The sequence below is a fragment of the Salvelinus fontinalis genome, chromosome 6, assembly GCF_029448725.1.
Source record: "Salvelinus fontinalis isolate EN_2023a chromosome 6, ASM2944872v1, whole genome shotgun sequence".
Taxonomy (NCBI): domain Eukaryota; kingdom Metazoa; phylum Chordata; class Actinopteri; order Salmoniformes; family Salmonidae; genus Salvelinus; species Salvelinus fontinalis.
The window spans coordinates 10,394,860-10,422,814 of record NC_074670.1 but is presented as its reverse complement, the minus strand read 5'-3'; the positions used below and the strand labels follow the sequence as shown (position 1 = coordinate 10,422,814).

Sequence of the window (27,955 nt, the reverse complement as noted above, 5' to 3'; positions counted from 1 at the left end):
AGGCTACTGTGGCTATTTGATTGTAATGTACACTATATATACAAAAGTATGTGGACATCCTTTCAAATGAGTGGATTCGGCTATTTCCGCCACACCCGTTGCTGATAGGTGTAAAAGAAAATCGAGCACACAGCCATGCAATCTCCATAGACAAACATGAGCAGTAGAATGGTCTTACTGAAAAGCTCAGTGACTTTCAACGTTGCACCGTCATAGGATTCCACCTTTCAGTCAGTTCTTCAAATGTCTGCCCTGCTAGAGCTTCCCCAGTCAACTGTAAGGGCTGTTATTGTGAAGTGGAAACATCTAGGAGCAACAATATCTCAGCCTTGAAGTGGTAGGCTACACAAGCTTACAGAACAGACCGCTGGGTGCTGAAGCGCTTAGCGCGTAAAAATTGTCTGTCCTCGGTTGCAACACTACTGCTGAGTTCCAAACTGCCTCTGGAAGCAACATCAGTACAAGAACTCTTCTTCCATGGCTGAGCATGGACGAAGATAATATCACCATGTGCAATGCCAAGCGTTGGCTGGAGTTGTGTAAAGCTCGTTGCCATTGGAATCTGGTGCAGTGGAAACTCGTTCTCTGGAAACACGTTCTCTCACCATCTGGCAGTCCGACTAAATGGTCACAAAATTTCGTCTGCTGGTAATTGTCAAGCAATTAACTATCCGTCTCACTGTAATTGACTGTTAATGAACATAATCACATTTAACATCTCTTGGTTTCCACACAGCCTACAAGCTACTGATGCAGACCTTTGGAGCATCTACATTTTAAAATGTCTAATGAATCCATTATTTATTTTAGACAGGTCAAAAAAAAAATTTGATATGAAGAAAATGTAGTCTATATCAGAAGAACAGAATAGCATACTCCGAGTTGTCCTTTTGTTAGGTCCTGATCTGGCTATGCCATATGGCTGTGGGATACACTAGTTAATTTAGCATAGAAGATCTGGTTAGAATTCCATGGCATTACTATATAGTATGAGGAATACAATTGAACAAAGCTGAATAAAATAGAAAGGATATTTCCTCCAATTGATTTGAGGAAGTGCGCACATGCGGCTATTCTGTATTAAGTGGTTAACATAGAAATAGGTACTCCTATATGCTTAATTTAGAGTTATTAATGTAACTTTAGTTGTTCTACAAACATTGGGCTATATGTTTTGTTTTGTTTCAAAAAAGTTGCTTGAAAGGCATGAGCTCTGCTTTGTTTTTTGGTGCAGGCTGTACACACTTCATCAGTCTCTCATTCAGAATTGTATTTTATTTACCCCCTTTTTCGTGGTATCCAATTGTTAGTAGTTACTGTCTTGTCTCATCGCTACAATTCCCGTACAGGCTCGGGAGAGATGAAGGTTGAGAGCCATGCGTCCTCCGAAACACAACCCAACCAAGCCGCACTGATTCTTAACACAGCGCACATTTTACCCGGTTGCCAGCCACACCAATGTGTCGGAGGAAACACCGTACACATAGCGACCTGGTCAGCGTGCACTGCACCCGGCCCGCCACAGGAGTCACTAGAGCACGATGAGACAAGGATATCCCTACCGGCCAAACCCTCCCTAACCTGGGCGACGCTGGGCCAATTGCGCATCGCCCCATGGACCTCCCGGTCGCAACCGGCTGCGACAGAGCCTGGGCTCGAACTCAGAGTCTCTGGTGGCACAGCTAGACCACTGAGCCACCCGGGAGGCCCTTTCTCATTCAGAATTTGACAAGCACTTGATAATGCCTCAAATTCCCAGCGGCATCCCCTTTGTGTGGCCCTAATGCACCCTAAAGAAACTCCATGCCTTTTGCGGCCAGTGGCCATTGTTCCCTACTCCCTGAGTGCTGCGTGCTCCACCTCTCACTCACATGGCTCTCCTTCACGTGATTGGGTCTTTCTCACAGGCTACAAGTGAAGACAGACACTTCGGGGACACAACTGTGCGCATCATTATCCAATTCAGAGGTGCATATTGAGGATATTGGAAGAACTGTTCACATTTACTTTTCAGCCTACGAGATGAATAGGCCTAACTAACAGCAAAATAACTAACCTATGTCAATCTACTATCCTCCATAGTATAAAAGTTGACCTATTCTGTGCGAGAAATAAATATTCCAAACATAGTCTGGAACAGTTGTGGGATGTAATCGACCCCAAATTTAATACAACCACTAGCATCCAAAAAAAAAAACGTTTTTACGCAATGAGGCTGACGCAACAGATTAGAACATTTAACTTAAAATGTGATAAACTATTACGCTATTTCTTCACAATATAAGCGCAGCAATGCGCACAGGGCAGTAGGCTATATGCACAAATGTTCCATTAGCGGGAAACCACCATTCTCAAATGTGGACACAAATGTGATTATGCTAGTAATGCTTTTATTGTAAAGGTGCATTTTATTGTGAAAATGATCTTCTCCAAACGTGAAACTCACAGGCTGCTTATGTATGCCAGTCAGACTCTACACCCCTTGTAAAGCGGATTCATGTGCTTAATTTTAGGAAGTTATTTGGCCACTTTAGTTGTGATACAAACCTTATCAAAACATATGGGCCAATAGGCTAGGCTACATGAGGTGTGCGACTATGATTAGAAAATGTAAACAACTTAAAAGGGCAATGTTTCTTATGCTGGGCATTATTGACAAGTGATAATATATAATTCACAACTGATAAGCTAATATTTTCACCCATCAGACTATTCTTGATTTAATCTTGTCATTACATATACTAAATAATATATATGTGTGAAATTTGTTTTGATTTAGAATGGACCATTATCATGCATCTGTCTCAAAACAACAGGGTCAGGGGAAAAAATACATGTCATCTATGCACTTAAATAGCGAATGGAGGACACTTTCCCATGGTTAATTTTCATGCCAGCCAGGTAGGTTATACTCCTGTTATAAAGATAAGCAATGTACTTAATATTAGGAAAGTTGAAAAAGAAATATAGTAGGCCTAGCCTACAGAAAGCTGATGAGAACCTCCTCTTTTTAATAGAGGCCATCACTCTGTTTTCTCTCCCAATTGCATAGCCTATAGAAATGTTGCGCACATGAGCTCATGGACTCTCATTAAGTGTTTGATTAGATTTTCAATTATATTTGCGTTGATGTCAGAGTGATTAGAGGGACAATAGAGTGCTGAGTACCAGGTAGGTAGCTAGTTTGGTAGGCTACTAATGACCGTCAGCAGCATCAGAGCTCGGAGAAGCCTAATTACCGTGACTAAATAGTCACATGGAAATAGACTGCCTTCATGACTCGTGACCGCCGGTGTGGCAGTAATACGGTCACAGCAACAGCCCTTTGAGTATTACTCCCTGGAGATAAATAATGTTTTCTGAATGTCTAAAACAACTCCCTGGAGAGAAATACTTTTCAAAAGCTGCTAGCAAGACAAATGTTTTATAACATAAACAAAATGCAATACTGCATCGAATAGGTTGAACAGGTGGTATAAACACATCCTTTGTGTATCTTTATGAGGTTGTGGGAGAGATTTAGACAGAAAAGTAATGAGACAGTGAGGTGTGAAGTGAGAGACAAGCCAGTTTTTCACAATTCCTGACATTTAATCCAAGTAACAATTCCCTGTCTTAGGTCAGTTAGGATACCCACTTTATTTTAAGTATTTGAAATGTCAGAGTAATAGTAGAGGGAATGATTTATTTCCACTTTTATTTCTTTCATCACATTCCCAGTGGGTCAGAAGTTTACATACACTCAATTAGTATTTGGTAGCATTGTCTTTAAATTGTTTAACTTGAGTCAAACGTTTCGGGTAGCCTTCCACAAGCTTCCCACAATAAGTTGGGTGAATTTTGTCCTATTCCTCCTGACAGAGCTTGTGTAACTGAGTCAGGTTTGTAGGCCTCCTTGCTCTCACACGCTATCTCAGTTCTGCCCACAATTTTTATACGGGATTGAGGTCAGGGCTTTGTGATGGCCACTCGAATACCTTGACTTTGTTGTCCTTAAGCCATTTTGCCACAACTTTGGAAGTATGCTTGGGGTCATTGTCCATTTGGAAGACCCATTTGCGACCAAGCTTTAACTACCTGACTGATATCTTGAGATGTTGCTTCAACATATCCACATAATTTTCCTCCCTCATGATGCCATCTATTTTGTGAAGTGCACCAGTCCCTCCTGCAGCAAAGCACCCCCACAACATGATGCTGCCCCCCCGTGCTTCCCGGTTGGGATGGTGTTCTTCGGCTTGCAAGTCTTCCCCTTTTTCCTCCAAACATAACGATGGTCATTATGGCCAAACAGTTCTATTTTTGTTTCATCAGGCCAGAGGACATTTCTTCAAAAAGTATGATCTTTGTCCCCATATGCAGTTGCAAACCGTAGTCTGTTTTTTTATGGCGATTTTGGAGCAGTGGCTTCATCCTTGCTGAGCGGCCTTTCAGGTTACGTCGATATAGGACTTGTTTTACTATGGATATATATACTTTTGTACCTGTTTCCTCCAGCATCTTCACAAGGTCCTTTGCTCTTGTTCTGGGATTGATTTGCACTTTTCAATCAAAAGTATGTTCATCTCTAGGAGACAGAACGCGTCTCCTTCCTGAGCGGTATGACGGCTGCGTGGTCCCATGGTGTTTATACTTGCGTACTATACATCCACAGGTACACCTCCAATTGACTCAAATTATGTCAATTAGCCTTTCAGAAGCTTCTAAAGCCATGACATCAATTTAGGGAATTTTCCAAGCTGTTTAAAGACACAGTCAATTTAGTGTATGTAAACTTCTGACGCACTGGAATTGTGATACAGTGAATTCTAACTGAAATAATCTGTCTGTAAACAATTGTTGGAAAAATTACTTGTGTCTTGCACAAAGTAGATGTCCTAACCGACTTGCCAAAACTATAGTTTGTTAACAAGAAATTTGTGGAGTGGTTGAAGAACGAGTTTTAATGACTCCAACCTAAGTGTATGTCAACTTCCGACTTTAAGTGCATCATTATCAAGTGAATATGATTCTCCTTGAAAAGTGAGGCTTCATTCTCATAGAAAGAGTTCAATATGTTACAAAGTTGCCAAGTTTAATTCAATTGATCTCAATTGATCTATCCAGATCACAGCCCTAACACTTTTCACACACTGTAAAACAATAGACTATAAGAATAGCTTTCATTTTTTTCAGCTTTTCAGCTCATCCTCTACTTTCTACCTTGTATTCGTGTCACTCTATTATCTTGCTTGTTTTGATTGGCAGCTGCCCTGGATGGGTGGAGAGGAGCCAGACAGGTTCTGATCCAGTCCAGAGATTCTTGCCAGGAAAGCAGCCAGGAATAGATCAGTCTCAGTACTCCTGTCAGGCAAGCTTCCAGCCCACCTCCCATGGCAGAGGGCATGGCTTGCAGTTTCTCATGCAAGAAAACTGACTGTCGTACAGATGCTGTTAGATGTGGACACACACCAATGCGCGCACACACACACGCTCAGTCAAACACTGTCTTCCTTTGTGCCTGTACCAATTATTGATATTGATATCTGTTTGAAGGTGAACGTTTGCATGACTGTGGGTAGAGGGAGTGGCAAGCTGAGACTGCCTGTGTGTGGACGTGCCGGTGTTTGTGCTTGTGTAAGATACACTATATATACAAAAGTATGTGGACACCCCTTCAAATGAGTGGATTCGGCTATTTCAGCCAAACCTGTTGCTGACAGGTGTATAAAATCAAGCACACAGTCATACAAAAACACTGGCAGTAGAATGTCCTTACTGAAGAGCTCAGTGACTTTCAACGTGGCATCGTCATAGGATGCCACCTTTTCAACAAGTCAGTTCGTCAAATTTCTTCCCTGCTAGCACTGCTCCGGTCAACTGTATGTGCCGTTATTGTGAAGTGGAAACCTCTAGGAGCAACAATGGCTCAGCCGCGACGTGGTAGGCCACAAGCTCACAGAACTGGAAGAATGTATCATGTTTAAATCATCTGTCCTCGGTTGCAACACTCACTACCGAGTTCCAAACTGCCTCTGGAAGTAACATTAGCACAATAATTGTTCGTCGGGAGCTTCAAGAAATGGGTTTCCATGGCTGAGCAGCCGCACACAGGCCTAAGATCACCATGTGCAATGTCAAATGTAAAGTTTGGAGAAGGAGGAAAAATGTTGAGTCTGTTTTTCACGGTTCGGGCTCTGCCCCTTAGCTCCAGTGAAGGGAAATCTGCTACAGCAGACAATGACAATCTAGACCATTATGTGCTTCCAACTTTGTGGCAATAGTTTGGGGAAGGCCCGTTCTGTTTCAGCATGACAATGAGATGTTCGACGAGCAGGTGTCCACATCCACATTGCAGTATAGTGGTCAGTAGTCAGATCTCCAGATGTCTGCAGTATAGTGGTCAGTAATCAGACCTCCAGATGTCTGCAGTATAGTGGTCAGTAATCAGACCTCCAGATGTCTGCAGTATAGTGGTCAGTAGTCAGATCTCCAGATGTCTGCAGTATAGTGGTCATAATCAGACCTCCAGATGTCTGCAGTATAGTGGTCAGTAATCAGACCTCCAGATGTCTGCAGTCTAGTGGTCAGTAATCAGACCTCCAGATGTCTGTAGTATAGTGGTCAGTAATCAGACCTCCAGATGTCTGCAGTATAGTGGTCAGTAATCAGACCTCCAGATGTCTGCAGAATAGTGGTCAGTAATCAGACCTCCAGATGTCTGCAGTATAGTGGTCAGTAATCAGACCTCCAGATGTCTGCAGTCTAGTGGTCAGTAATCAGACCTCCAGATGTCTGCAGAATAGTGGTCAGTAATCAGACCTCCAGATGTCTGCAGTATAGTGGTCAGTAATCAGACCTCCAGATGTCTGCAGTCTAGTGGTCAGTAATCAGACCTCCAGATGTCTGCAGTATAGTGGTCAGTAATCAGATCTCCAGATGTCTGCAGTATAGTGGTCAGTAATCAGACCTCCAGACGTCTGCAGTATAGTGGTCAGTAATCAGATCTCCAGATGTCTGCAGTATAGTGGTCAGTAATCAGACCTCCAGATGTCTTAATGTTGCTGCTCTACACCTCTCCACACACTCACACTCTCATCCCCTCAGGAAAGCTTCTCACTGATAATAAAATCTCTCTCTCTCTGTGTGTGGACCCACTCCAATTAAATTTGCATACCACCCCAACAGATCCACAGATTACGTAACCTCTATTGCATTCCACACTGCCCTCTCCCATGTGAGGACACAGTTCATCGACTACAGCTCAGCGTTCAACACCATATTGCCCACAAATCTCATCACTAAGCTCAGGACCCTTGGACTGAACACTACCGTCTGAAACTGAATCCTGTACTTCCTGACAGGCCGCCCCCAGGTGGTGAGGGTAGGCAAAAACACATCAGCAACGCTAACCCTCAACAAGGGCCCACTCAGGAGTGTGTGCTTAGTCTCCTCCTGTACTCCCTGTTCAGCCAAGACTGCCTGGCCGCTCACAACTCCATCATTATGTTTGCTGACGACCCGACCCAATGAGACACCCTATAGGGAGGAGGTCAGTGACCTGGCAGTGTGGTGCCAGGACAACAACCTCTCCCTCAATGTCAGCAAGACAAAGGAGCCAATTGTGGACTACAGGAAACAGAGGGCAGAGCACGCCCCCATCCACATCGACAGGGCTGTAGTTGAGCGGGTCAAGAGCTTTAAGCTCCTCGGTGTCCACATCACTAAGGAATTAGCATAGCCCACACACACCAACAAAGTCATGAAGAATGCACAACAACGCCTCTTCACCTTCTACAGCTGCACCATTGAGAGCGTGTTGACTGGCTGCATCACCACTTGGTATCTGACCGCAAGGCGCTTCAGAGGATAGTGTGTACGGCCCAGTACATCACTGGGGCTGAGCTCACTGCTATCCAGGACCTCTATACCAGGTGGTGTCAAAGGAAGACTCCAGCCACCAAAGTCATATACTGTTCTCCCTGCTTCTGCACAGACAGCGGTACTGAAGTCTGGAACTAACAGGACCCGGCACACAGCTGTGAAGATAACTAACTATTCACAAAGTGAAAAATATCCTGGAATATCATGGGTCTCAATTACTCCACAAAGATACCTTCACACCTGTGTGCATTGCTGTTGGTCGTGTGTCCCCAAATACCCAGAGTTCTCCAGAGGTATATGACTGTGAGTGTTACTGTGTGTGTGTTATTCTGTGTTTTTCCAACATATGTCTATGGGTGTGCAGGTATCCAAGGAGTGGTGGAGGCCTATCAGACATGCCTTCCTAAGCTTCAGCTCTACGGCCCCACCAACATCGCCCCCATCATCCAGAAAGTAGCCAGCTCAGCTTCACAGGAAATGCACACCAAGGAGGCCATGGTAAGCTAGCTGTCGGTTGTCCTCCTCTCCTTGGAACCAATCGATTGGGAGCTTGAACCTGGCTTGAGCTTAAATCATGTATTGACGTCAATGGGAGACTTGCGCAACGTTTTAGAGTTATGCTCAACATGTATTTCCAACACACCCCACAGACATTACTCTCTCACGTTTCTCCCCAGTCATTGACTTCCTTTATCTCTGCAGCAGTACTTCATTCTGCTCATCCTAACGGACGGAGTGATCACAGACATGGCAGACACCCGTGAGGCCATCGTCCAAGCCTCCCACTTGCCCATGTCCATCATCATTGTAGGCGTGGGAAGTGCTGACTTCAGTGACATGCAGATGCTGGATGGAGATGACGGAATCCTTCGCTCGCCCAAGGGGGAGCCCTGCCTACGAGACATCGTCCAGTTCGTCCCCTTCCGCAACTTCAAACATGTGAGTCTTTACTGGAACTGGGAGGGTTACCTGAGGAACTGGGAGGGTTACCTGAGGAACTGGGAGGGTTACCTGAGGAACTGGGAGGGTTACCTGAGGAACTGGGAGGGTTACCTAAGGAACTGGGAGGGTTACCTGAGGAACTGGTAGGTTACCTGAGGAACTGGGAGGGTTACCTGAGGAACTGGGAGGGTTACCTGAGGAACTGGGAGGGTTACCTGAGGAATTGAGAGGGTTACCTGAGGAACTGGGAGGGTTACCTGGGGAACTGGGAGGGTTACCTGAAGAACTGGTAGGTTGCCTGAGGAACTGGGAGGGTCACCTAAGGAACTAGGAGGGTTACCTGAGGAACTGGGAGGTTACCTGTGGAACTAGAAGGGTTACCTGAGGAACTAGGAGGGTTACTTGAGGATCTGGGAGGTTACCTGAGGAACTGGTAGGTTACCTGAGGAACTGGGAGGGTTACCTGAGGAACTAGGGGGGTTACCTGAGGAACTAGGAGGGTTACCTGAGGAACTAGGAGGGTTACCTGGGGAACTAGGAGGGTTACCTGAGGAACTGGGAGGGTTACCTGAGGAACTGGGAGGTTACCTGAGTGTTACAGGAAGTGACAGGTTTCTCTCTGTCCTTCTCCAGGGCTCACCTGCAGAGCTGGCGAAGACTGTCCTAGCAGAAGTACCCAACCAGGTGGTTGACTACTACAACAACAAGGGCATCAAGCCCAAAGTGCCCAGCGAGTTCGAGTCTTCCAGGACATTCGCCACCTGAAGGGAGTGGCCCAACGCACTCGTTACAACAGACAGCACCTTACGCTGACTAACTGAAAAGTTTACTGTTTTGCTCTTCGTTTGTTTGTTCTTTTCATTGTGCATGCGTGGCCTCCGAGGCTTGCATCTGTAAAGCAACTGTATCATTCAAAGCATTGGTATGGTGGACACACACACAAACGAACAATCAAACTGACATCCCTACAGATGAACATTCAACTATCGATGAAGGAATGTACAGAACAGCCCCGTTCCTTGTTTTATAAGAGTTTGTTGAAATTTTGCTAAATTTCTTGATATTCATACATTGTAAAACATTTTGGACCACAGTGAATGAACTAGCTACCTGCGTTTAAAAACGTCTGCGTCCTCAGAAGTCCATATTGCAGATAAGGCAGATGCATGAACTGTTGTTTTGCATGCTGGTAATAAAGCAGACACTGTTTTCTCATGGTTCATGTTGTTTTCTTAGTGAACAATAGAGCTGACAGTATTGTAGGGATTAAGGACGTTCTACTATGAAGCATGTTGACAGCCCAAACGCAGTATTCTGGGATGTTCACTGGATAATATTATGGGCACATCATTTGCCGTTGTTATGTTACAATGCAGTATTCTGTGAAATTATGAATTACTTATAATAATAAAAGCTTTATCAATATGCTTGTGACTTGTACTATGTTAAAAAAAAATCTATTGGGTTTCAAGTCAAAAACATCATTGGAATTGTGGTCATATCAATTTCAATTCATTCTATGAAAAATCCATAGAAAATGCAGAGAACTGAATTGGCAGAATTTCAATATTTCGGTGTGCGTGTCAAAGTAGTCAAAGGAATTGGGAATTGGGGTCACTTTCTTAGCATTTCCATTGTATTCTATTGATCTAAAAACCTCCATAAAAATGATGGGAATGTTCTGATTGAAGTTGAACAGAACAAGTCTGTCCATGTGCAGTCATGTGAGGACGGTGACAATTCCTCCTAGGATTGGAGTAAGTCACGACTCTCCCTTTGAGGTGTCTGGGGAGGAGGGAGGGAGATGGGGAGGAGGGAGATAGGGAGAAGAGAGAGGGAGATGGGGAGATGGGAGGGAGGGAGATGGGGGGAGAGAGAGGGAGGGAGAAGGGAGGGAGATGGGGAGATGGGGGGAGAGAGAGGGCATTGGGGAGATGGAGAGATAGGGAGGGGAGGGGGAGATGGGGAGGAGGGAGGGAGGGAGATGGGGAAAGAGTGGGAGGGAGATGGGGAGAGAGAGGGAGGGAGATGGGGAGAGAGAGGGAGGGAGATGGGGAGAGAGGGAGGGAGATGGGGAGAGAGAGGGAGGGAGATGGGGAGAGAGAGGGAGGGAGATGGGGAGAGAGTGGGAGGGAGATGGGGAGAGAGAGGGAGGGAGAGAGGGAGGGAGATGGGGAGAGAGTGGTAGGGAGATGGGGAGAGAGGGAGGGAGATGGGAAGAAGGGAGGGAGATTGAGGAGGAGAGGGAGGGAGATGGGGAGGACTGAGGGAGGGAGATGGGGAGAAGAGAGGGAGGGAGAAGGGAGGGAGGGAGATGGAGAGGAGGGAGGGAGGGTGGGAGATGGGGAGGACTGAGGGAGGGAGATGGGGAGAAGAGAAGGAGGGAGATGGGGAGAAGAGAGGAGGGAGATGGGGAGAAGAGAGGGAGGGAGATGGGGAGGAGGGAGGGTGATGGGGAGAGAGAGGGAGGGATTGATAGCAATGAGGGACAGAGCTTTCTGAGATGCGTGATGAATACTATTGAAAGGGCAGGCAAGGGCCCTTTCATATCCAGAGCAGCCGGCAGTCCAATAATTCTGTCCTGGTTCATAATGAACTATCTGACGAGTTAGACAGGCAGCACCATGGAGACAGCCAGAAGGATCAGCCTCCAAAAACAACCAAACCATGTGACTAATAAAACACATCGCATTCAGTTGTAAGTGCCTTCAGTCTCAATAGTGACAGTAACATACAGTTGAAGTCAGAAGTTTACATACACTTAGGTTGGAGTCATTAAAACTTGTTTTTCAACCACTCCACAAATGTCTTGTTAACAAACTATAGTTTTGGCAAGTCGGTTAGGAATTCCACTTTGTACATGACACAAGTAATTTTTCCAACAATTGTTTACAGATTATTTCACTTATAATTCACTGTATCATAATTCCAATGGGTCAGAGGTTTACATACACTAAGTTGACTGTGCCTTTAAACAGCTTGGAAAATTCCAGAAAATTATGTCATAGCTTTAGAAGCTTCTGAAAGACTAATTGGCATCATTTGACTCAATTGGAGGTGTACCTGTGGATCTATTTCAAGGCCTACCTTCAAACTCAGTGCATCTTTGCTTGACATCATGGGAAAATCAAAAGAAAGCAGCTAAGAAGAAATATAGACCTCCACAAGTCTGGTTCATCCTTGGGAGCAATTTCCAAACGCCTGAAGGTACCACGTTCATCTGTACAAACAATAGTACGCAGGTATAAACACCACGGACCAAGCAGCCATCATACTGCTCAGGAAGGAGACGTGTTCTGTCTCCTAGAGATGAACGTACCTTGGTGAGAGAAGTGCAAATCAATCCCAGAACAACAGCAAATTACCTTGTGAAGATTCTGGAGGAAACAGGTGCAAAAGTATCTATATCCATAGTAAAACGAGTCCTATATCGACATAACCTGAAAGGCCGCTCAGCAAGGAAGAAGCCACTGCACCAAAACCGCCATAAAAAAGCCGGACGATGGTTTGCAACTGCACATGGGGACAAAGATTGTACTTTTTGGAGAAATGTCCTCTAGTCTGATGAAACAAAAATATAACTGTTTTGCCATAATGATCATTGTTATGTTTGGAGGAAAAATAGGGAGGTTTGCAAGCCGAAGAACACCATTCCAACCGTGAAGCACGGGGGTGGCAGCATCATGTTGTGGGGGTGCTTTGCTGCAGGAGGGACTGGTGCACTTCACAAAATAGATGGCATCATGAGGTAGCAAGGTTATCTGGATATGTTGAAGCAACATCTCAAGACATCAGTCAGGAAGTTAAAGCTTGGTCGCAAATGGGTCTTCCAAATGGACAATGACACCAAGCATACTTCCAAAGTTGTGGTAAAATGGTTTAAGGACAACAAAGTCAAGGTATTGGAGTGGTCATCACAGAGCCCTGACCTCAATCCCATAGAAAAATTGTGTGCAGTACTGAGAAAGTGTGTGCGAGCAAGGAGGCCTACAAACCTGACTCAGTTTCACCAGCTCTGTCAGGAGGAATGGGCCAAAATTCACCCAACCTATTGTGGGAAGCTTGTGGAAGGCTACCCGAAACGTTTGACTCAAGTTAAACAATTTAAAGGCAATGCTACCAAATACTAATTGAGTGCATGTAAACTTCGGACCCACTGGGAATGTGATGAAATAAATAAAATAAGAAATAAATCATTCTCTCTACTATTATTCTGACATTTCACATTCTTAAAATAAAGTGGTGATCCTACCTGACCGAAGACAGAATTTTTTTTGCAAGGATTAAATGTCAGGAATTGTGAAAAACTGAATTTAAATGTATTTGGCTAAGGTGTATGTAAACTTCCGACGTCAACTGTACATGCCATGTCGCAGAGACCGACGTCTTGCTTCAGGACAGGCTAAACACATTCTTTGCACGCTTTGAGGATAACACAGTGCCACCGACACGGGCCCGCTACCAAGAACTGTGGGCTCTCCTTCTACGTGGCCGACGCGAGTAAAACATATAAACGTGTTAACCCTCACAAGGCTGCTAGTCCAGACGGCATCCCTAGCCGCATCCTGAGAGCATTCGCAGACCAGCTGGCTGGTGTGTTTATGGGCATATTCAATCTATCACTATCCCAGTCTGCTGTCCCCACATGCTTCAAGATGACCACCATTGTTCCCGTACCCAAGAAGGCAAAGGTAACTGAACTTAATGGCTATCGCCCCGTAGCACTCACCTCTGTCATCATGAAGTGCTTTGAGAGACTAGTCAAGGATCATATCACCTCTACCTTACCTGCCACCCTAGACCCACTTCAATTTGCGTACCACCTCAATAGATCCACAGACGATGCAATCGCAATCACTCTGCACACTGCCCTATCCCATCTGGACAAGAGGAATACCTATGGAAGAATGCTGTTTATTGACTATATAACTCAGCATTCAACACCATAGTACCCATCCAAGCTCATCATTAAGCTTGAGGCCCTGGTCTGAACCCCGCCCTGTGCAACTGGGTCCTGAACTTCCTGATCGGCCGCCCCATGGTGGTGAAGGTAGGTAACATCACCTCCACTCCACTGATCCTCAACACCTGGGCCCCACAAGGGTGCGTGCTCAGCCCCATCCTGTACTCCCTGTTCACCCATTACTGTATGGCCAAGCACGCCTCCAACTCAATTATCAAGTTTGCAGACTACACAACAGTAGTAGGCCTGATTACCAACGATGACGAGACAGCCTACAGGGAGTAGGTGATGGCTCTGCAAGTGTGGTGCCTGGAAAACAACCTCTCACTCAATGTCAACAAAACAAAGGAGATGATTATGGACTTCAGGAATCAGCAGAGGGTGCACCACTACATCGACAGGACCGCAGTGGAGAAGGTGGAAAGCTTCAAGTTCCTTGGCGTACACATCACTGACAAACTGAAATGGACCACCCACACAGACAGTGTGGTGAAGAAGGCACAACAGAGCCTTTGGTTTGTCACCTAAAACCCTCACACATTTTTACAGATGCACAATTGAAAGCATCCGGTCGTGCTGTATCTCAGCCTGGTACGGTAACTTCACCGCCCGCAACCACAAGGCTCTCCAGAGGTCGTTGCGGTCTGCCCAACACATTACCGGGAGCAAACTACCCGCCCTCTAGGACACCTACAGCACCCGATGTCACAGGAAGGCCAAAAAGATCATCAAGGGCATCAACCACCCGAGCCACTGCCTGTTCACCCCGCTATCATCCAGAAGGTGAGGTCAGTACAGGTGCATCAAAGCTGGGACTGAGAGACTGAAAAACAGCTTCTATCTCAAGGCCATCAGACTGTTAAACAGCCATCACTAGCACATTAGAGGCTACTGCCTATAGGCATAGACTAGGAATCACTGGCCACTTTAAGGAATGGAACACTACTCACTTTAATAATGTTTACATATCTGGCATTACTCATCTCATATGTATATAATGTATTCTATACTATTCTACTGGATCTTAGTCCGTTCCACTCTGACATCGCTCGTCTGTATGTATATGGTCTTAATTCATTCCTACTTAGATTTGTGTGTATTGGGTATATGTGGTGTAATTTGTTAGATATTACTTGTTTGATATTACTGCACTGTCAGAGCTAGAAGCACAAGCGTTTTGCTACACCCGCAATAACATCTGCCAATCACGTGTTTGTGATCAATACAATTCGATTTGATTTGATACTGGAGTGATGACACCTCGAGGTGTGTGTGTACTGTGTGTGTGGCTTGAGCGTTTTGTTTGAACCAACCTTCCCTGCTGCGTTCTTTGAAAGTCGACATCTGTTGATGGGTACATACTGTAGGGGGGCTGGTGTTACATCAGTAAGAGTCCTATGATGGGGAAGAGTTGCAGTGAGTCATCTGTTATAGAGGGCTACATGACAGCACCAAACGGTATGTCTGACAGGCAAGAAATGGGCTCGTCAACACTCCCCGTTAGGACTGGTGCTGAGGAAATATGGAACAAAACACACACACACACACACACACACACACACACACACACACACACACACACACACACACACACACAAGCACGTACACTGTGGTATAGTTGTGTGTTGGCATTGTACATTTGGTGTTGTAGATTTGTAGTGGTGTCGTAATGTTATATGATGTAGCTGTTGTTTTATGTATTTCTTATGTGCCTAATGTGTTTGGAACTCAGGAAGAGTAGCTGCAGCCTTGGCAACTGTTAATGGGATCCCTAATAAAATATTACTGAATACTCAACACATAAACAATAAATCATAATTACATTACATCAGATTAGACAACGATGGGTAGTTTGATTTCAATCACTGCTTATAGTTCATCACATACTGTATGAGTCACATATGAGTCACGTAATGTAAATGTCACACCAATTTAGAATTGGCTTTGTCCTTGTCCCGGCTGTTCTTGGAAAGTATTTCACTCTCTAATTGCTTAACTGCTAACATCTGACCATACTATTTTAAGCAAATGTATCTAAAGGCTATAGGTTAAGGATTCTGCCATTTGGGTTGTATTGTGTATCTTTGGGAAGTAAGGGAAGGACATTCAAATAGGTAACTCAAAATGTTCTGCATGGCTGTATGCAATCTCTTAACCACTGTCTGAAATGAAAATGACTTGAGGTTTGTACCGTGTGTGTGTGTGTGTGGTGTGTGGTGTGTGGTGTGTGGTGTGTGTGTGTGTGTGTGTGTGTGTGTGTGTGTGTGTGTGTGTGTGTGTGTGTGTGTGTGTGTGTGTGTGTGTGTGTGTGTGTGTGTGTGTGTGTGTGTGTGTGTGTGTGTGTGTGTGCATGTGCGTGTGCGTGTGTGTGTGTGTGTGTTCATGTGCTTGTGCCACACATATCAGATAGAGTTATAAATGGGTGAGGGTGCAATGTGTCGTCAAGGGAAATGAAAGTTCTCTTTCCTCCTGGATATACATTATATCCCATCTAGATTCTAGAATCATAAGACATTTTCTGTCCTGAGAATAAATCATCTTTCCCACGTTTTCCACTCAAACCGGAGAGGATGTTTAAAATATTTAAATTGCCTCTTTATATAATGTGTATCCAAAACCCCCAGCGCCAGCCAGCTCCTTGGTTGGTTGTGTCGCGGGTCACTGCCATGGTCATTTTCTAATGAAAAAATCCATAGAGAACGCTCACTGGCCAAGGGTTCTGTCACGACTTCTGCCAAAGTCGGTTCCTCTTCTTGTTCGGGCGGCGTTCGGCGGTCGGCGTCGCCGGTCTTCTAGCCATCATCGATCCACTTTTCATTTTCCATTTGTTTTGTCTTGTCTTCCCACACACCTGGTTTCAATTCCCTCGTTACATGTTGTGTATTTAACCCTCTGTTCCCCCCCATGCCCTTGTCCGGAATTGTTTATTGTAAGTGCATTGTGCACGTTTATCTGGTGTGCGACGGGTTTTGTACCCATTGATTGTTTGTTTCTGGATGCCGGCGGATTTATGTATTAAACTGCTCCGTTGTAAACCCTGTTTTTGCTGTCCTGCGCCTGACTTCCCTGCCGCCAGTACGCACCCCTTACAGGTTCATAATTAGACCCATCATTGATCTGCCAGGAGACAGGAGAGCTTCAATCTGTAACACTTAAATTACACAGTATTATTTCATATGGTAATTATTGTATCTAGTATTTACTAAGAAATTATGTGGAAACAAAAGGTATTGATACTTCAATTCAACACAATTAGTAACTAGCTACCTACCAAATGGTGCATTCCTATTTAAATGGTAGGTAAAGAGCAGAATAAACCATGAACCATTAATCATTAGCCTGGTTCCCCTGTCAGGGCTTGGATTGGCAGAAAGGGGACTGTTGTTGCCATATAGTTATTGTGTTATTTAAGCCATAAGGTCAGAGGAGGTGTGGTATATGGCCAACATACCTTGGCTAAGGGCTGTTCTTACGCACGACCCAACGCGTACTGCCTGGATACAGCCCTTAACCATGGTATATTGGCCATATACCACAAACCCCTGAGGTGCCTTATTGCTATTATAAAGGGGTTACCATCGTAGTTAGAAGAGTAAAAATACATGTTTTGTCATACCCATGGTATAAGGTCTGATATACCACAGCTTTCAGCCAATCAGCGTTCAGGGCTCGAACTACCCAGTTTATAATGTACATTGGCTAAAACTGCATCCCAGCCGTGTGTATATGAGACCATATACCATGGGTATGAGGCAAAAATACTTGTTTACTGTTCTGTTTGAAGTATCACTACGCATTCCACGGCAAATGACAAGTGAAAAGCAAAGCAATAAGGCTTATTTTTAACACATTACATCCTCTTCTTCTAGCCAACAATGGGGATTTGTATAAACCTGCTGTCTGTGTTATTGTTCAGAGTGACTCATCTTCACCTGACCAAGCAGTGGACCATGTTCATGTCAAGTGGGTGCAATTATGGTGGTAATATTGGGAGGAAACATTTTAATGGGAAGAAATGTGTCTCCCAGATAACCCACAGCCTTCATTACCAACTCCGTTCTACTCTAGTTTGCCGCTAGACTAGCTGAATATATATTTTCTAGCTGGGAGCAATTTTGGCAATTTTGACTCTAAATTGCCAATGTTCTAGAAGTCTATCTGATTAAAATAATTGAGAAAGTATATTGTTTGTTTGCCTCAAATTATACCAGTTGATAGTGTAACTACATACAGTTGGAGTAGAATAAATATAAATGATTTACTGTCAAACAAACATGCCATCTGTGTACATTCTGTGATTACTGAATATTAAATAAATGTGTTTGAATGCTACTAATGAATAATTCAGCCATAATGGCGAGCATGGAATCTCTGCAGAAAAAAAAACAATAAAAAATAGCTGTGGCTTTATTCTGAAGGTCTTGATTCTGAAGGTCTTGACTCTGAAGGTCTTGATTCTGAAGGTCTTGACTCTGAAGGTCTTGATTCTGAAGGTCTTGACTCTGAAGGTCTTGATTCTGAAGGTCTTGATTCTGAAGGTCTTGACTCTGAAGGTCTTGATACTGAAGGCCTTGATTCTGAAGGTCTTGATTCTAAAGGTCTTGATTCTAAAGGTCTTGATACTGAAGGTGTTGATTCTGAAGGTCTTGACTCTGAAGTTCTTGACTCTGAAGGTCTTGATACTGAAGGTCTTGATTCTGAAGATCTTGATTCTGAAGGTATTGATACTGAAGGTGTTGATCCTGTGGTGTTGATTCTAATAGTCTTGATTCTAAAGGTCTTGATTCGGAAGGTCAGACGCTACAGTAAGTCATCTTCTTACACAGTCTCCTCGTTGTCCTAACAGCTGTGCCAGAACACCCAACATTCCCACAGACACAGGTGGTTATTACCCCAGATAAAAACACCCATTTCCTGCTTTGTTGATTCCTCTATTGTCTAAACCTGTGTCCAGAATGTCCCTCTAGTCTTTGTACTGTGCCTAAACCTGCTATTTGGCTCAGGAGGTTAATGCCATGCACATTAACCATTAGAGGGAGGGGAATTGGGCTAATGACGGTCTTGTTCACAGAGGAAGAACAGTGAAAGGGCTTGATTAGCTTCAGAGAGGACATATCGGAATTGAGCTGCTAGCTAGCATAGACTGGTGACCGGGAGGGAGCTAGCCTCTGAAGAACGATGACTGTACAGACACAGCACAGTTGACGTCAACTGATGAAAAGTGACTTTACGCCTTCATGTCAAAGTGCTTAGCTAAGGTACCTGGCTGTCAGACATAATAACAGGCTTGCAACGGGCTGCAATTTAGAGTAGATGTTTGCTCCATGCAGCATGACAGTGTTACATCATTTGATATGTTAACCGTCTAAACATGACTAAACACAGGGAACCTCTTATGTTGTGCTAATGACAGTGTAACACACAGACGGCTGGTGGTACCTTCATTGGGAGGACAAGCTCATAGTAATGGCTGGAATGGAATGAATGGAATGGTATCAAACACATCAGACCCGGGGTTTCCTTGTGTTTGATACTATTCCATTCACTTCATTGCAGTCATTATTATGACCCGTCCAAAGTCACCCAGCGACAAGAGTCCTCTGCGTTGACAACCAGCATTTAGAGTGGGTCTGACACCTGGCTTCACTACAGCTGTCCTTCCCCCTTACTCACATCTTTCTACTGTTTACTGTCTCATATTTAAGACGGACAAAGTAGCCAAATCGTTAATGGGAGACACTACTAGAAAACGGTGTTCACTGAGGCCTAACACTGACCTCAGCATATCCTGCTCTCCTTTTCAGCCGACTGCATCCACCATGACTCAGCAACAAAGATTAAATAGTATTAAAAAGTTGTATTAGTCATATGTATGGGATATGCAGGTATACATCGTCCTACCAAATGCTTACTTGCAGGTTCCTTCTCGACAATGCAACAACAATAAGAAATAATACAAGTTAAGAATACGAACATTTTGTAAATTGCTCAGTAGAATAGAATAAACATTTTAGCATAAGTATAATGAAGTAAGACATAATTTATAGACCAATATTTACATGTACATTGGGGAAAGGGGGGGCAGTGTATAAACTGAGCAGCATAAAGAGAGTCTGTCTGGAATCAGTCAGTCAGTCAGTCAGTCCAGTTCAAGTGTTCAGCAAAAGTTTTGGCAAAAGTTCAATATTCTGTAGTCTATACAATGTGACTCTGCATTGGATGTGGCATTTGACAAGGAAAGCTGTTAGTAGGAACTCCAGGAAGTAGTTTTCTTCGAGTTAGAGAACAGAGGTCGTTGTGTTAAGTTGATCGATGGGATATAAAATACCTTGAGCCACTCTGGAGAGGTGGGCTGCGTGTGAGACTACTGTTTTGGGCAGATTGTTAGAGGCAGGGTTCTGCTAGGGGACTGAATCAGTTCCGTCTTTGTTGTAATCATCCCAGAGAGAGAGACATAAGTAGGTGTCTGCTGTCGGGTCCTGGTGAGGCTCACCTTCTGGGAAATGTCACCTTCCTCCTCCTCTTTCCTCTCACACGCTCTGTACCAGAGGTAGAACATCTTCTTCAGCCCACTGTCACTGCTGATAGTAGCAAGGTACTGTCGGACATGATTATGTAGGCCACCATTTTATTTTATTTGTCCCATTCTGTGTGGTATACTGTATGCACTGTATTGTGTTTTATGACTCTGATAGCTTTACTGGTATGTGTGACTTAAACATGTGAAGTCACTCATGCGTCACTAACTCAACATCAACATCACTCTGGAATGCTGCAGCAGCCCCTGATCAATTACAAGTCAAGAACTGCCGACCTCATAGACACTATTATTCAATCAGATCAAGCGTTAACCTGCGATAGCAGACACCCGCATAACGGATGGACATTTTTGTCACAATTAAAAATAAAACATGCTTTACTTGTGATTTATCACGGGGTGCTGCAGCACAGTCAGCCCCCCTACTTCCCGTGGCTATCTATGCAGATGTTGGCTAACGTGTATTGGATTTAGTAGAGCCCTAAATCCCCTTTAGAATAAGCTGAATAGTTGAGCAGCAGGTAGCAGCAGGAGAAAAACAGTAACAAACAACCAACTCAACTGCAGAAGAGATTATTTATGAAACCTGCGGCTACATTCCTCAGTTTGTCCTCATTTCAGACCTGTGGACAATTTAAATAAAGCTACCTGAGGGAGCGAAATAACCCTTCCGTTTTCTCTTTTTACGAGGGTCTGATAAGCTGCTGATTTGTTTGGGGGGAAAATAAAGATATCAACTTAAAAATAAATTGTTTCTTCACAGACTGTATTTAACACCAAGGAAACGTTTTATGATGAAATTTGCCCCAACTACCAACTGTTCCCTAAATCAGGTCGGCAAATTCCTTCAAATGATGTGGAAGTGCTCTGCAGTCAAATGCTTCTGGGCCAAAGTTACAAAATCCATGTTGAAATGCATGAATGTTATTATTCAAAGCTCTGCATCTATAAAGTTGCATAACGATGACAGCTCCTTGAAGCTCCTCCTTGAACCCCCTGCCCTTCAGTCCCGACCTGCCCCTCAGTCCAGAGGCGCTCCTCAGTCCAGATGGGCTCCTCAGTCCGGAGCTGCCCCTCAGTCCAGAGGCGCTCCTCAGTCCAGAGGCGCTCCTCAGTCCGGAGCTGCCCCTCAGTCCAGAGGCTCCCCTCAGTCCAGAGGCGCCCCTCAGTCCAGAGGCGCCCCTCAGTCCAGATGCGCTCCTCAGTCCAGAGGCGCCCCTCAGTCCAGAGGCTCCCCTCAGTCCAGAGGCGCCCCTCAGTCCAGAGGCGCTCCTCAGTCCAGATGGGCTCCTCAGTCCGGAGCTGCCCCTCAGTCCAGAGGCGCCCCTCAGTCCAGAGGCGCTCCTCAGTCCAGAGGCGCCCCTCATTCCAGAGGCGCTCCTCAGTCCAGAGGCGCCCCTCAGTCCAGAGGCGCTCCTCAGTCCAGAGGCGCCCCTCAGTCCAGAGGCGCTCCTCAGTCCAGAGGCGCCCCTCAGTCCAGAGGCGCTCCTCAGTCCAGAGGCGCTCCTCAGTTCAGAGGCGCTCCTCAGTCCAGATGGGCTCCTCAGTCCAGATGGGCTCCTCAGTCCAGAGGCGCTCCTCAGTCCAGAGGCGCTCCTCAGTCCAGAGGCGCTCCTCAGTCCAGAGGCGCTCCTCAGTCCAGAGCTGCCCCTCAGTCCAGAGGCGCTTCTCAGTCCAGAGCTGCCCCTCAGTCCAGAGGCGCTCCTCAGTCCAGATGCGCTCCTCAGTCCAGAGCTGCCCCTCAGTCCAGAGGCGCTCCTCAGTCCAGAGCTGCCCCTCAGTCCAGAGGCGCTCCTCAGTCCAGATGCGCTCCTCAGTCCAGAGGCGCTCCTCAGTCCAGAGGCGCTCCTCAGTCCAGAGGCGCTCCTCGGTTCAGATGCGCTCCTCAGTCCAGAGGCGCCCCTCAGTCAAAAAGGCGCTCCTCAGTTCAGAGGCGCTCCTCAGTCCAGATGCGCTCCTCAGTCCAGTGGGGCCCTTTATTAGGGTTGCCAGTCCTAGGTTGGCGGCGAGGGTCGCCGCTCTAAAGACGCTACTGAAGCGGACTAAGACTATGGTGGAGTGGGGTCCACGTCCCGCGCCAGAGCCGGTCAGATGGCCAACCAGACCCTCCCCTATAGGTTCCGCACCTTTTGTTATTTCTTTGTTTTAGTATGGTCAGGGCGTGAGTTGGGTGGGTTATCTATGTTCGTTTTTCTATGTTGGTTTTTTCGTTTGGCCTGGTATGATTCTCAATCAGAGGGAGGTGTCGTTAGTTGTCTCTGATTGAGAATCATACTTAGGTAGCCTTTTTCCACCTGGGTTTCGTGGGTGGTTATTTTCCGTGTTTGTCCCACACAGAACTGTTTCGGTTTGTATTTCACGTATCATTTATTGTTTTGTTTCTGTGTTCGTTTGTATCATTAAAATATATTATGGACACATACCACGCTGCGCATTGGTCCGACATTTCTTACTCCTCGTCAGAGGAGGATGAAGAAAACCGGTACAATATTGAATTTATTATCACTTAAAACTACACGTTTTATAAACTTATACATTGAAATTGAAAACGTACTGTACCTGTAACCCCCCCGCCCCCCAAAAAATAACAAACAGATAAAAACTTAGTCGAAAATATACGGGGGGAAAGTCAGAATGATGCTTTCAAATCAAAGCGGTTCATAGGAAATGCGGAAATCTCTCACTTCAATCAAGATAAAGAGTTTTAAGTAGCTCTCATCTTCTACAGAATTGTACTTTCTCAGCTTCAGGCCAGACTATTGTAATGGTAGGGTTGATTGAGTCCAGGCTGTGTGTGTCAGAAATGGAAACTCAAGAGCAGCTTGCTGGTTTTATGGTTTGCTGTTTAAGAACAGCCTGACACGTTTGGATCTGACATACTACTGGGCTAATGTTACATGAAGCAATTTCAAGGCAATTTTTGTTTCATACCATTGTCACAGGTGACAACATCTGTCCAACTTTTATGTTATATTAAAACCTTTTACGGGGGCAGCCCGACACCGGTACACTTATGACAACATCCAGCTCAAAGTGCACGGCGCGAAATTCAAAATCTATTTTTTTTTATATTTAACTTTCACAAATTAACAAGTCCAAGACACCAGATGAAAGGTGCACATCTTGTGAATCAAGCCAACATGTCCGATTTTTTAAATGTTTTACAGGGAAGACAAAATATGTAAATCTATTAGCTAACCACGTTAGCAAAAGACACAACTTTTCACAACTCCATCAGTTTCTTACTCCATCAGGTGCTAGCACAAATTCGACTAAATAAAGATATAAATAGCCACTAACCAAGAAACAAATTCATCAGATGACAGTCTGATAACATATTTATTGTATAGCATATGTTTTGTTTGAAAAATTTGCATATTTCATGTATAAACCATAGTTTACATTTCAGCTACAATCCGAAATTGCACCAAAAGCAGCCATAATATTTACAGACACCAACGTCAAATAGCTAATTACTCATCATAAAACATTTCTGAAAAATACATAGTCTGCAGCAATTGAAAGACAGGCATCTTGTGATTCCAAACAATATTTCCGATTTATTAAATGTTTTACAGCGCAAACAAAATGTATCGCTATATTAGCGTAGCTACAATAGACAGAAATAATTGGGCGCCCACGGCCAGTTCACATGCACGACAGATATATGAAATTACATCATAAAATGGGTCTTACTTTTGCTGATCTTTCATCAGAATGTTGAAGAACGTGTCCTCTGTCCAGATGAGTCGTTGTTTCGATTCAGAATGGCAAATTTCCCTCTTCAATTAGCATTGGCACTAGCCGAGTGGCATAAATTTCTCCAACGTAAACACAGTCAGAGGACGGAACACGGCAAAACTCCCGAATAAAGTTTCAATAATCTGATTAACCTGTCTAGGATCAGCGTGGCGCTAGCGGCACACCCCCCCCCCCCCCACTGAAAAACCAGTGCCGCGAAATTCAAAAAAAATATTTTTTTTAAATATTTAACTTTCACACATTAAAGTCCAATACAGCTAATGAAAGACACAGATCTTGTGAATCCAGTCAACATTTCCGATTTTTAAAATGTTTTACAGGGAAGACACAATATGTAAAGATGTAGATCTATTACCTAAAAACACATTAGCATAATCCACCATCTTTTATTTGTCCACCAACACCAGTAGCCATCACCAATTCGGCTAAACTAAGATATTTATAGCCCCTAACCAACAAAAAAACTCATTAGATGACAGTCTGATAACATATTTATGGTATGGGATAGGTTTTGTTAGAAAAAAGTGCATATTTCAGGTAGATGGCATAGTTTACAATTGCACCCACCATCACAAATGGACTAGAATAATTACAATGAGCAACGTGTTTACCTAACTACTAATCATCAAACATTTCGTAAAAATACACAGCATACACGAATCGAAAGACACAGATCCTGTGAATACAGACAATATTTCAGATTTTCTAAGTGTCTTACAGCGAAAACACAATAAATCGTTATATTAGCTTAGCACATAGCAATTAGCAGCCCAGCATTGATTCTAGCCAAAGTGAGCGATAAAAGTCAACATCGCCAAAAGATATTAATTTTTTCACTAACCTTCTCAGAATTCTTCCGATGACACTCCTGTAACATCACATTACAACATGCATATACAGTTTGATCGAAAATGTTTATATTTAGCCACCAAAATCATGGTTAGACAATGTGAAATGTAGACAAGCTGGTAAAGAAAATGTCCTTGCGCCACTTAGACAGTGATCTACTCTTATACATAAATACTCATAAACGTGACTAAAAAATACAGGGTGGACAGGGATTGATAGACAATTTAATTCTTAATACAATTGCGTTATTACATTTTTTAATTTATCCTTACTTTTCAATACAGTTTGCGCCAAGCGAAGCTACGTCAAAAAACATGGCGTCCTAAGCCACTAAAATGTTTCGACAGAAACACGATTTATCATAATAAAAATGTCCTACCTTGAGCTGTTCTTCCATCAGTATCTTGGGCAAAGGATCCTTTCTTGGGAGAAATCGTCTTTTGGTGGAAAGCTGTCCTCTTGCCATGTGGAAATGTCAACTGCGTTCGGGATGAACTGAAAAGCGTGCCCAACTTTTCACATCGTTGCAAAAATAAATGTCCCAAAATCGCACTAAACGGATATAAATTGCTATAAAACGCTTTAAATTAACTACTTTATGATGTTTTTAACTCCTATAACGAGTGAAAAGATGACCGGAGAAATATAACAGGCTAAACTAACGCTTGGAACAGGTGCGCGCCGGTGTCCTCTAGGCTCATGACGCAGCTCCCAAAGAATGACTAGCTTCAGTGTTTTTTCATTTGTAGGGCCTGTGAACGCGCAATCGACCCCGTTGGAATCGTCATCACGTAAAGACATCCAGGGGAAGACGTAAGAAGTGTCCGTATAGTCATAGCAACGACAGTGCCCTTTTAACTGACTTCAGAAAAGTGGCCAACATTTCTCAAATCTGACTCCATGTCAGGGAAATTGCTGTAGAATGGGCTCTGTTCCACTTAGAGACAAAATTTCAACTCCTATAGAAACTATAGACTGTTTTCTATCCAATAATAATAATAATATGCATATTGTACGATCAAGGATTTTGTGGGAAGCCGTTTAAAAAATTAGCCAAATTAGCATAAATAGTCTAAACAGCGCCCCCATCCCCAACAGGTTAAACTATATTGAAAAAACATACATTACGATGATATGGTCACATGTATCAAAAAACATTTCGAGCCGGAGACGTTAGCCGTTCGTTACCAAGGCAAAACAGAAGTCCATCTCACTTCCTCCAGAGTACCGGAAGTGGAGGGTCATGTCAAATAAATAGGTTTTTTTCCACCACAGAACAAGATGAGCAGAAAAATTTCTTCTCTGACATCCTCTTTACACCAATAGGAAGGCGTATAGAGTGTCAGCAGACTCCTAAGTGTTAAGACCATGTATAGGCATCAAATTGAAAAGAGCATCGATTTCTGACATTTTACTTCCTGGTCAGGAAAAGTGCTGCAGAAGGACTTCTGTTTCACTCAGAGAAATAATTCCAACTCTTTTAGAAACTAGAAAGTGTTTTCTATCCAAAAAGAATAATAATATTCATATTTGAGTAGGAGGCCGTTTGAAATGGGCACGATTTCACTGGCTACTCAACACTTTGCCTTGCAGCCATAAGAAGTGGGTTTTGATTGCTGTCATATGCCTTTTGAATCATCATTTAACTCAGAATTATATACAGGATTTCAAACACGCTTTCACAGGCAATTTCTAATGACATGGGATTAATATTATAGAATATAAAAACCATAGGTTTCTAGAGTAATTTGAATCTGACTAGTCAATTGACTTACTGCCTCTTGGGCCTGAGTGTACCCCACTAGGTACATCTCCCCCTTTGTGTTGTTCGGCAACTATGCCTGTCATGTGATCTCCAACCAATTCATTATTAAATTGAGACGAATGAGTCCAATACTGTATTGGTGGATGACAGAGGGGCTACTCCCATACCCAGGGGGGTATTACTGTGACACCTGCCTGAGGGGAAGAAACCACACCGTTGCGTTGTCTGTTATCATGTCCCCTTTACCCCGTTATCACTACAACATTATCAAACAGTGAAAGGGGATACTCCCAACATTGAGATATAATAACAAGGCTATTCTTTTCTTATTTTAATCTAAGTTGAGATTCTACTCATTAGTCTTCTTCCGGGGTTGGAATTATACCAACGACTCTCGGGAGGGAGCCAAGAATAGTATCTCTGTACTAACATTCACATTTAGAAGGCGTGTGTATGGGGATGGCCCACATAAATCATACTGAATCATTATGCCGGTATGTTATGGGAGTGCTCAGCATCCCTCACTATCCCCATTACTCAACCTCTGACCTCTATTCCTGAGTCGTTTAATCAAGCGTTTGTAATTTCTGCATCATTTTTGGTGCAGATGGAGGATGGAGTAGCCTATGTAGACCACAACTCAGAGCCACTCAACATTTCACTCTTGGGAATGTTTCGTTAGAATTGCACACACAGACACAATGTTTGGACAAGCAGCGCCACATTATTCCCTGCATGCATCTCTCTTGCACCGCTGAATCGTCCGCCCCCCTCCTCGTTATCAGTTCCCCCTCACATGCGCCATGCTTCCTCCACATGATCTGATTGTTATACTTAACAACCGTGCTGCTACGCTAATTCAATTAGGCTTTTTTTTCAAGGCTCCCTCTCATTGTGCCTGCTGTTTAGAGGAGTGGTCAGTTCCATGATGCCAGAGGACTAATTATGGACTAACTTTTGCTTTAAAAAAATGACACCCATGTAAACCTATGTGTGTGTGTGTGAGTGTGCGTGTGCGTGTGTGTGTGAGAGAGAATATACATTACTTTCAGTTATGAAAATAAATGACCTGCATTTCTGCCATCAAACTTTCTCCATGCCTAAATCCCTTCCTAATCCTACAAACCACTGGCTGCGATACAGAGAGGGGTTTTAGGCACTCCCCAATTATCTGTGATTGTAAACCATCCATACACAAACACAAACACCCACACCAACCCATCCCCCCCACCACAACCCATCACACCCACACCAACCCATCCCCCCCAACACA

The 27,955-nt window shown here is 44.1% G+C and overlaps 1 protein-coding gene across 2 annotated transcripts in view; it reads left to right on the top strand.

The window, feature by feature from the left end:
* The window catches only part of cpne4a (copine IVa), a 105,458-nt gene extending 95,228 nt beyond the window's left edge, over positions 1 to 10,230 (top strand). For both annotated transcript variants that reach the window (XM_055924842.1, XM_055924841.1), the window contains 3 exons: positions 8,228 to 8,361; positions 8,566 to 8,802; positions 9,439 to 10,230. In XM_055924842.1, the coding sequence (XP_055780817.1) occupies positions 8,228 to 8,361; positions 8,566 to 8,802; positions 9,439 to 9,570 (503 nt within the window). In that variant the 3' untranslated portion in view covers positions 9,571 to 10,230. The remainder of the gene's footprint in view (positions 1 to 8,227; positions 8,362 to 8,565; positions 8,803 to 9,438) is intronic.
* The last annotated feature ends 17,725 nt before the right edge of the window (positions 10,231 to 27,955 follow it).